This window comes from Calidris pugnax, unplaced genomic scaffold (genome assembly GCF_001431845.1).
Source record: "Calidris pugnax isolate Ruff unplaced genomic scaffold, ASM143184v1 scaffold135, whole genome shotgun sequence".
In the NCBI taxonomy this organism is placed as follows: domain Eukaryota; kingdom Metazoa; phylum Chordata; class Aves; order Charadriiformes; family Scolopacidae; genus Calidris; species Calidris pugnax.
Window position 1 is genome coordinate 455,058 of NW_015090961.1, and position 11,093 is coordinate 466,150.

The following is an 11,093-nucleotide window of genomic DNA, read 5'->3' on the forward strand; positions in this document are numbered from 1 at the left end:
GGTGGTGGACACGGAGTTCAGCGCCGACGCGGTGGAGTGGTGCCCGGTGGAGGGCTGGCACAGCATCCTGGCCTGCGGCACCTACCACCTCCGCCCGCCCGCCGCGGTGAGACCCACCCCCCGGTACCCCCCGGTATCCCCCGGCACACTGCGGCCGGGCCCGGCGACGTCTTCCCGCCTTCGCGGGCCGCCTCAGCCGGGCCCGGGGTCGCCCCCGGCCGCCCCAGCCCCCTCAGCCGGGCCCGGGGTGGTTTCCCGCCCTTCGCCGGCCACCGCAGCTCGGCCCGGGGTGGCCCCCAGCCACCACAGCCGGGCCCAGGGTGGTTTCCTGCCCTTCGCCGGCCACCTCAGCTGGGCCCGGGTCGCTCCCGGACGCCCCAGTCCCCTCAGCCCGGCCTGGAGTGGTTTCCCGCCCTTTGCCGGCCACCTCATCTCGGCCCGGGGTGGCCCCTGCCACCTCAGCTGGGCCCAATGTCGCCCCTGGCCACCTCAGCTGGGCCCGCGGTCATCCTCGGCTGCCTCAGACCGGCCCTGTGGGTCGCCCCCTGCCACCTCAGTCACCTCAGCTGGGCCCGGGGTTGCCCCTGCCACCTCAGCCACCTCAGCTGGGCCCGGGGTCACCCCTGGCTGCCCCAGCTCCCTCAGCCGGGCCTAAGGTGGTTTCCTGCCCTTCGCTGGCCACCTCGGCCCAGGGTCGCCCCTGGCTGCCCCAGCTCCCTCAGCCAGGCCCAAGGTGGTTTCCTGCCCTTCGCTGGCCACCTCAGCCATCACCAGTGGCCTCAGCCAGGTGCTGGTTGCCCCCCCGGCCACCTCAGTGCTGGTCCTGTGGGGCCGTGCCTTGTCCCAGCTGGGCTGGCTCAAGGTGGCCACAGCATGTGGGGCTGAGCAGGCCCCAACGGGGAGCGTGGCTGGGGCTGAGGGAGCTGTGGGGGAATTTAATCCCCCAAGAGAGGGACTTGACAAGCAGGAGCCCTCTGCCCTGCTCCCACCGGCTGGTCCTGGTAAGATCCTGGGTGGGGAGAGTGCTGGGGGAGGCAGAATTGCTGCTAAACTTATTCTTTTCTTCCCACTTTTTGATGCAGACCGACTCCCGAGGAAGCAATGGGGCCTGTGACCGGACCGGCCGCCTCTACCTGTATCACTACAACGAGGAGCAGCCTTACATCCCACTGACCGAAATCCAGAGGATTGACACCGCTGCCATCCTGGACATCAAATGGTAATGCTGGTCCCTCCAGGCGTGGAGGTCACGGTGCTGTGATCTGCCCCTCTGGGGTCCTTTTTTTGGCTGTCGGTGTGGCAGCAACAGCAATATTTACTCACTGACCTGTCCCTGGCTTCTTGGGGGGAAGTATTCTCTGCTCCAGTGAGCAAAGGTTGTGCTCATTTCTGTTATGCTCTTCTGCTGGTCACTGACTGTGGACCTCTTTTATTTATATAATAATATTTAGTACATGTCCCCTGTATATAGTCCCCTTTACTCAGGTTTGTGGAAACTTGAGGAGTCTTAGATTTCCTTCATGAGATTTTTTTGATCAAGTACCTTCTCCTCGTGCATCCTGGAATAAAAGTTACAACTTTGCTTTCCTCTTAAAATACAAGGAAGATGGACGTTCCAGACCTGTTTGACTTGATCTTTCAGGTGCCACATTCCCGTTGCAGAACACCCCATGGTTGGCATCGCGAACTCGACGGGTGCCGTAGAGTTCTGCCACCTGACTGGGAGCGAGGTAGGTGGCTGTAACACCTCCTGCTGCTGAAGCCGTGCTTATCCCAGATTTAATACTCCTCTGGATTTATTAGCGGTGTTCAGAGACTTGTAGGGAAGCTGTGTGGTTTCCAGGGCGTAGCTTTTTAAAGACTACTTCTGTCTTCTGATGATGTTTCTCGTAAATCCCACAAATTTGTTTGTGGCACCAGAAGGACTGGCTGGGCAGAGCGTGGGAGATGAGAGGCATGAGGGGGGCAGAAGCAAAACCTGGGAACTGTGTCTTGAGAGTATGGATTAATGGGTGAACACAGCAGAAGATGCAAAATTGTTAAAAAGAAGGAAGAGTTGTGGAGAGGGGTGTCGTGTCTTTGGGTTGGTGAGAGAAGAGAGTCATCAGGAGAGCCATCCCCACAGGGTGAAGAAAGCAGAAGTGGATCTATAAGGGAATTCAGCATTCAGGTCATCGCTTCTCCTGCACTTCGTCATTAATTGAGAAGAAGCAAAGTTTAAGGGGGATTTGGTGGGAAGGAGAGGGTGGGGATCTCATGGATGTGTGTATTTAACCATCAGCCAGGACTGAGTGATTGCACGTTGCCATGGGACGTTTTGTCTCTTCATTGTAGGACCCTGAAGTGCTCGTGGGTCTCTGGAAAGCACCTGCAGTACCCATGGTGGTACGGACCTGCTGTCTTCCCAGCCTTAACCCACCCCTTTTCTTTCCAGTAGAAGAAGAGCTGCAGGTTGGAGCCGTGCTTCAGGGTCGATCTCGGGGCGCAGCGTCTGGCCTTGTCTTTAGACTGGTCCACGGGACGCGAGCAATGGTGAGGATGGGAGACCAGGGCTGGGGGTGGAGGTCGCTGGGTGTGTGACAGCTTTCAGGCATATGTTGAGGACTTTGATGAATTTGGTGGTTTTTTGTGAAGTGGCTTAAGAGTTTCTTGGTCCTGTCTTTCTCCCTGCACCTTCTCTGGAAGTTACTATTTCCAGAGAAGGGTGACAAAGGAGCAAGAGCACGTGTTGTGGCCGCTGTAACAGAGACTTAACCCAACAACAAATGTGAGGTGTACTCTGGGGAATGGTGGTGGGTGAGCCAGGGACACCTCTCCTCTTGCCTTTGCTGAAAGGAAGGACCAGAATGGGATGCAGATGGACCCACTGGTTCCAGCTCTGCTCTTAGAACGGCTGAAATTGTGAAGTTCTGCTTAAGAACTGCTAATAACAGCATGTGTAGGAAATTGAAACGTGGGTTAGTGAGAAACAGGAGAATTGGTTGGGAAGTGGCTCCTTCCTCCTGTGAATGCTTGTACGTTTGACTTCAGAAATGGCACCACTGCATGAAATGCCATGAATTAGCCCTACCTTGAAGGAGGTAGGGAATATGTTTTCTGTAAGTTAAGTGCAAAGCAGAGAGTGGTGCCTCTGGTGTGAGGCTGGAAACTGGGGGAATCGGGCAGTCGCGTGCTTAATGCTATAGGGCAAGTATTTAGTACCTTTTGCTAATTAAAGCTGTTTTATGTCAGGGGATGTCAGAAAATCTGTGTACTGTGAGCTGCAAAACTTTTGCCAGTGCTCCAAGACCACTGTGTCCAGAAACTGCAACTGTCCCGTGCCCCAGGAAGAGAGCAGGAAAGGTCAGGATCTGCCAGTGCTTCAGGTGGCTGTGACAGCAGGGAAATAAACCATTCCTTCAGACTCCAAAAGAGGGAGGAGACTCTGACAAGTCCTTGTCAGTCTGACTTGGAAGAAAAAAAAAAATAAAAATCCCTCTTCACATGGTTTATTGATGTAATATCAAGCATGTGAGAAGTCAAGTTATGCATCTAGGGGAAAGAAAGACCCAAGGCTGGTTTTCTTCCCCTCTCGTGAGCGTGAGGGGTTTGCTCCCCCTGTGAGATCAGGGAATGGGGATCACCAGAGTAGATGATTTTAAGATGAGATGGGCTGAAGCTGAGAAGAACCGTATAAATTCACGTATTCCTTCCGCTGTACTACTGTTTTCTGGCAATGTTTACTTAAATCAAACCTCTCTAATATTATGTTATGTTATCTGTCTATATTTGGCTGCTTTTTTTTTTTACTCTAACACCTTCTTAGAGCACAGGTTTCAGTAATTTCTAATGTTTTCTCTGTATTCCACTGCAGCGGATGTCCTTTGAGAGTGATCAGCAGTGATTCAGAGGGGAAGCTCAATCTCTTCTCCGTAGATGAATCCGCTCCTTCTGTGCATGTCCTGAACCAGTGGGAAGCTCACAAATTTGAGGCCTGGATTGCTGCTTTTAATTACTGGGACACTGATGTTGTGTATTCAGGTCTGTAAGGGCTGGGAATATCATTAGGGGGCGTTGGGGAGGGGGCACCTTGTTTAGGGATGGGTGTTCCTTGGGATTTTACTTCCCTGGGTTGTGCATCCTGCTTGTGTCGCACCTCTCGAAAGAGTTGGGGCCTCTGCTAGGGGTAAAAGGCTTCTTGGTTGTGGGAAGTGATTTGAGTTAATTAGGAGAAACTGTGCCTTTTAAACTGTACTTTGGCAAAAAAAGATCATAGAATCATAGAATCATTGAGGTTGGAAGAGACCCTTGGGATCATCGAGTCCAACCATCTCCCCTACTCTACAAAGTCCTCCCCTACACCATGTCCCTCAGCACTGCATCTAAATGGCCCTTAAACACAGCCAGGGATGGTGACTCCACCCCCTCCCTGGGCAGCCTGTTCCAATGCCCGACCACTCTTTCGGTGAAAAATTCTTTCCTAATGTTCAATCTAAACCTCCCCTGTTGGAGCTTGAAGCCGTTCCCTCTCGTTCTGTCACTAATTACCTGTGAGAAGAGACCAGCACCAACCTCTCTACAGTGTCCTTTCACGAAGTTGTAGAGAGTGATGAGGTCTCCCCTCAGCCTCCTCTTCCTCACACTAAACAGCCCCAGCTCCTTCAGCCGCTCTTCATATGATTTGTCTTCCAGCCCCCTCACCAGCTCCGTTGCCCTCCTCTGCACTCGCTCCAGCACCTCCAGATCTCTCTTGGATTGAGGTGCCCAGAACTGGACACAACACTCGAGGTGTGGCCTCACCAGTGCTGAGTACAGGGGCACAATCACCTCCCTGCTTCTGCTGGTCACACTATTTTTGATACAAGCCAGGATGCCATTGGCTTTCTTGGCCACCTGGGCACACGGCCGGCTCATATTCAGCCGCTTGTCAATGATAATCTCTTGTGGTGTGCAAAAGAGAGTGGAGAGCTTCTAGAGTCCAGTCTTTTTGTCTTAATTTTTTTGTTTGCTTAGCAAGTGAGGGTGTTGTCAGTGTGGGTCTCTCCCGTGGTGATGAGGACGATGAGCCTCGAATGAGGTTTGGTTTGTCCGTTAAATGCTATGGGATCCTGGGGTGGAAAAGCATCGGTTTGGTGTTGTCTGCGTGTCCTGCGCCGATGGTGTTGGGGATAAGGATGGTCTGTGTTTGTGCAGGGGGCGATGACAGTTTGCTGAAGGGCTGGGACACCAGGTGCAGCCCAGAGACTCCAGTCTTCACCAGCAAGAGGTGAGTGTCTGCAGCTGGACCTACAGCCACAGCCTGTGGCCACGCGCTGCTGCCGTGCCCCGTCCCGAGGTGTGTGGTGACAGCAGAGCCCTGTTCCTGCCTCCCTCGGGCACTGCAGACAGCTGTTAGGTTTATTCATCAGGACAAGTTCAGGTTGAAACTTTCTTCTCTGTGTCCTTCAATGTATTAAACCAACTGCTCATTCCACACGTGAGGATGGCGGTAGCTTCTTGCTAAAAGAAGGATCCTGATTTACACTTTTATTTGGGGAATTTTTGTGTGTTAAGTTTGGGTATCTTATGGAATGTTTTTTAGAAAATTTTGTGCCCCTCCGTTCACTCATTTGAAGTAATCTCTTTTTTTCTGGTGGCATAATCTTTTAGAATATGATTAAAACAATATGCACAGCTCTCCAGTGACATTCTGTATGTAACCTTAGAATACACTGGGGACTATTGCTATGGAAATATGAGTGTTGGGAGGGAAGTCTCCTGGGAATGGAGTTGTGCTGAAATTCTTAGGGGCTCTGAACAGCAGTTTATGGTACAACTATTACTAGAAAACATTTGTGCTGAGAGAGCGTGTGAGTGGAAGCTTTGCCCTGGGAAGGTTGTTGGATTGTGTAGCTGGAACTCTGCCTCTGTGGTCTGAAATTTGAGTTCACTTTACTCTCTTTTCCTGAGATCCCTTCGTGCAGCAATAGGGAGCAAAAATCCTTGACATTCAAGGAAGAATCCCTTCTCAGATCACAGATTGCTGTCTCTTCCCTCTTTTGCAGACACTCGATGGGGGTGTGCAGCATTCAGTGCAGTCCCCACCGGGAGAACCTTCTGGCTACCGGCAGGTAAATCCCTTCCAGCTGCTCCTCACTAGTGTGACCAGCCTCCTCTGGCATTTTGAACGTGCTGCTGCTGAAGAGGTGGTCTCTTCCCAAAGCCACTGTGGTGGAGACCATGCCATACAGCCTGATTTTTCTCTGTGCTTGTCGCGCCGCTTTGCTGCTTGTCTGTGTATTGATCTGCAATGTGTCCCCAGCTACGACGAGCACGTGCTGTTGTGGGACACCAGGAACATGAAGCAGCCGCTGGCGGACACCCACGTGGAAGGGGGAGTTTGGAGGCTGAAGTGGCACCCGAGCTGTGACTTTGTGCTGCTGGCAGCCTGCATGCAGAGCGGCTTCAAAATCCTGGACTGCCGCGGGAGCATGGGTGAGTGTTCAGGGGGACAGAGCTGCCCTTCCCACCGCTGGGTTCACGGGGGAGCCCCAGCTCCCAGCTCGCTGGAAAGGTCTTGGTGTTGGGTAACAGCCATGGATTTTCATTCCACCTTGAGGTTTTCCAGCTTTCCCAGACCCGTCCTCGCTGTTGGCCTGACGGTTTGTGCAAAGGCACCACCGTTATTCACAGAATCACAGAATCTTCTAGGTTGGAAGGGACCTTAAAGATCATCTTGTCCAACCGTCAACCCAACTGACAAAAATAGACACCCACACAACAAACAAGGAGCATCATCACTAAACCAGACCTCCCAGCACTACATCAACCCGGCTTTTGAACACCTCCAGGGATGGTGCCTCAACCACCTCCCTGGGCAGCCCATTCCAATGCCTGAGAACCCTTTCAGTGAAAAAATTTTTCCTAATATCCAGCCTGAACCTCCCCTGGGGCAACTTGAGGCCATTTCCTCTTGTCCTGTGCCTGTGACTTGAGAAAAGAGACCGACCCCCATCTCTCTACACCCTCCTTTCAGGGAGTTGTAGAGAGCAATAAGGTCTCCCCTCAGCCTCCTCTTCTCCAGGCTGAATAACCCCAGCTCCCTCAGCCTCTCCTCATAAGACTTATTCTCCAGACCCCTCACCATCTTTGTTGCCCTTCTCTGGACCCGCTCCAGCACCTCAATGTCTTTTTTATGGTAGGGGGCCCAAAACTGGACACAGCACTCAAGGTGAGGCCTCACCAGTGCCGAGTACAGGGGGACAATCACCTCTCGGGCCCTACTCCCCACGCTGTTCCTGACACAGGTTGTTCCTGATTCAGGTGTAAATCTCTCGTAACTCCTGTCCATGGGAAGAAAGCCCATTTGGTGTGGTTTGGTGTGGAGGCATTACCTGGTGACACAAGCTTTCTGCTCTGTGTCCATCTCCGGGGGTCACAGAGGTTCTCCCGAGTGTTGTAACTCCTGTCCATGGGAAGAAAGCCCGTTTGGTTTGGTTTGGTTTGGTGTGGAGGCATTCCCTGGTGACACAACCTTTCTGGTCTGTGTCCATCTCCGGGGGTCACAGAGGTTCTCCCGAGTGTCAGGCGATGCTGTGCTGTCAGCAGAAGGCACTGACCTGCTGCTGAATTGGTTGTTGCCTCAAAAGGAAGCGCCGTGCGGTCTGGTTAATCGAGAATAACCCGAATAAGCTCTCGGTGTGAATCAGAAGGTATTTACATGATGAAAAGCTGTTTGCATCTCCATTACAAATGCAATCTTGCATAAAATGGTTGCCTTCCTGGGTTTCTCCAGGCCTTGGGCAGATCCACAGCTTGCGAAATGAGGGTAACATTTCTGCTGTAGAGGGAAGGGAGGAACTCGATGTCCATTTAATATCAGAGTCAAATACTGACAGCTCACGGGAAGAACACATCTGCAAGTTATTAATAAGCAGAACCTGGTCTGATGATCTCACCGGCTGCATTTCTGGCTCCGTGGGGATCACTGTGGCATCTGTCTTGTCTTTCTTGAGCTGTATTAGCTGTTTTGAATAATGAGGGTCTTAAACCTCATGGATGTTAAACGCTCTTCTCCTGTCTCCTTACTGAGCCAGGGAAAACCAAGGGTCGTGAGTGGTGGCTGAAAAATGGTGAGGAGAGGCAGTGCCTCATTTCTCCTAGAACATTTGCCTCTTGTGGAGAAGGCAATAACCAGAGAAGGTTATTGTCTTCCTGTAGGACATTGGCAGGGCTGGAATGGCTTCTGAGCAGTCTGCAACAAACCATTTCACAACCTGATTTCTACTCATTTCAGTATTATTATTATTATTTTTTTTTTTTTTTAGCGGAGAACATGGAGGAATGTATCATCCTGTCGTCCTATGTCTTGCACAATTCCTTGGCCTACGGGGCTGATTGGTCGAGGCTGTGCCCCAGGGATTCCCTGACGGCGACACAGGACTCTGCTTCTGCGGAGGAGCTGGAGGGAAGGTCAGAGGAAGGAGATGAGAGACTGAATTTGCAGGTCCAGAACCTGAAGATCATCTACGAGTCTCCTACAGCTACTTTTGATGTGGTACTGGATGAGGAGAGCGAAGGCCCCGCCTCGCCACCCAAAGCAGAGGGGGGTCCTAAGCAGTCTGGGGCTGCTGCCCTGGGTAGGGGCCCTGGGTTAAAAGGGAGTTTGGGTTTGTCGGGGGGCCCTGAGCGAGGGGGAGACCCCGAGTCACCCAGGGCTTCCCAGTTGGGCGCTCGGAGACCCAATGGGGTGGGCCTGGAGAGCAGCGGTGACTCAGCCAGGTCTCTAGACAGCCCCAAAGAAACGAGCATCGTAGCGACTTGTTCTTTCTATGACAACATCCTCCACGTCTGGAAGTGGGAGATGAGCCTGGCGAGCCCCTCGGGGACGGCGGGTACCACCTCTCCCTCTGAGGGAGCAGCCCAGGGCGTGCACTGACCAGGCCTGGGGCAGGGGGGTGGGAAACTCCTGTGTGCGGAGAGCGACGGCGGAGCTTCTGCCCTCTCTGATTTCTGCTGGGCTTTGCCAGTTTTCTCGCTGAGCTTGTGAGTCCTTTAAGGCTGATACTGATGGAATTACCGGTGTTTTATTTTCGGCACTTGAGGAAAGGCTTTGCTTTGAGGAGTGTGGTCGAGCACAGACGCGTTGATTTAGTTTTCCCTTGATGTGCTAGCTCCAAGCAGGAGAGCCTTCCTCGCAGCGGCCGCTTGTTTGGGCCCTGTATTTGAATCCCTTCAAGGCTGGTTTGCGTTTCCACCGTGGATCTGTTAAGCCTGTTCTCTTCCCACCACAAACCAAACTTGGCTGCGCTGCTACGTGTAGACACGGGGTGTGAGCTGAGATTTCCTGGGCATCTCGGGAAAGCCCGTGTGTTGTGGCTCCACTGTGCATGCAGAGGCTTTGCTGTGCCACCTGTCACCTAGTGTGTACCTTTAGAAGGTGCTTAGATGGTCCAGATACTGACAGTGTGACGTGCCCGTAGGGTTCGTTGGGGGAGAGAAGTCCTTTTTCAGAGGGAAATCCAGTCTGAGTGACAGCAGCTCCGAGCAGGGCCTTTCCTGGGGGGGTTCTGGTCTGATTTGCACAGTCTGATTTTGACACGGGACTCCTCACCTGGCTGTGATCTCGCTCCGTCGCTCTCCAAGCAGGGCACAGCCTGGTTTAGTGGAAACGGTGTCATGAGCCCCGCTGTGTCCTAGTGCCACCATCAACCCCTCCCGGCCTCTTGGTAGCAAACTCATTGAGATGTAGGTTTAGCTCCAAAGTCGAGATCTTTCCGTTGCGTAAAGGTGAACAGCTTTAAGATCAAAACCTCCAAAAAAGTCCAAGCAGTGTTTCCTGACATTTTTCAAAGTTCAAAATACTACGGAATAGTACGGAAACCAAAATCTTTCCAGCGTTGCCCTAACTACCTCCAGGAATGGCTGCGGAATCTCTCATGGTTGCTCCATTAGCTTTCTTTTTTCACTGTGAAGTATCAGCAAAACCACTGTTTCTGGAACACTTCTGTTCTCTTCCTAGAAACAGAAAACAGCTTCAAGTAGGTAAGTAACGTCTCTAGCTATCGTGGGTTCTCTTTGAGGGTCCTAAAGAATTAGTCTCCTGGAGGAAAAGAAACACCAGCAACAAGGTCTGTCTGTACCAGCGCTGCCTCTGTGGCGAGGGGCAGCAGGAGAGGATTTTACTGCTTCAAAACGCCTTTTTCAAGGGTGAATGTGCATTTTAGAAAACATTCTTAAGCGCTGTTACCTGAAGATTCGTATTAGTATTGTCAACAAGAGCTTTTGTTAAAAACAAACAAACAAACAAAACCACCCTATTTTTGGATGTTTCTAAAATAAAATCAATATAAGTGGTTTATTTTCCTTCGTTGTTTTGATTTTTTTAAAAAATCCTTGTTGAGGACCTTCTGCCTCGTCCTGTGATGGCTCCATCTCTCTGAGGGCGTTTGGTGGCGTCGGCCGTTCCTGGGGAGACGGAGCAGACAATCCAGTTCCCTCACACCTGGGCGGGAAGGCCGAGGGTGTATCCTCCAGCGACACAGCTTTGGACTGTGCCTCTTCTCTTAAAAGGTAGTAATTGGCTTTTTTATTGCTGTGTGAGACGAGATGCAGGCAACAGTCTGAGGTTAGTGAGGCTGAAGAGTGTCACAGAGCCAGTGACTCGGAATCGGGGAATTGTTGGAGTTGGAAGGGACCTCTAGAGCCCATCCAGTCCAACTCCCCTGCCAAAGCAGGGCTGCCCAGAGCACAGCACTCAGGAGCATCCAGGTGGGGCCTGAAGATCTCCAGAGAAGGGGACTCCACACCCTCCCTGGGCAGCCTCTGCCAGGGCTCTGCCACCCTCACCCCAAACAAGTTCTTCCTCACATTGCAGTGGAACTTCCCATGGTCCAGCTTGTGCCCGTTGCCCCTCGTCCTGTCCCTGGGAACCACTGGAAAGAGTCCGGCTCCATCCTCCTTCAACCCCCCCTTTAGACACTTGGAAGCATGAAGAAGGTCTCCCCTCAGCCTTCTCTTCTCCAGGCTCAAGAGCCCCAGCTCTCTCAGCCTTTCCTCAGCAGGGAGATGCTCCAATCCCTCCATCATCTCTGTTGCCCCACACTGGACTCTCTCCAGCAGTTCCCTGTCTCTCT

The 11,093-nt window shown here is 52.4% G+C and overlaps 1 protein-coding gene across 1 annotated transcript; it reads left to right on the plus strand.

The window, feature by feature from the left end:
- Position 1: 1 nt before the first annotated feature.
- DPH7 (diphthamide biosynthesis 7) lies at positions 2–10,318 on the plus strand (the record flags this gene model as incomplete). The annotated part of the gene is made up of 9 exons (XM_014952313.1): positions 2–106; positions 1,083–1,219; positions 1,643–1,730; positions 2,438–2,532; positions 3,854–4,020; positions 5,173–5,245; positions 6,024–6,089; positions 6,281–6,453; positions 8,286–10,318. Coding segments are annotated over 9 exons (1,515 nt in total), but the record flags the coding sequence as incomplete, so codon positions are not given.
- Between the last annotated feature and the right edge of the window lie 775 nt (positions 10,319–11,093).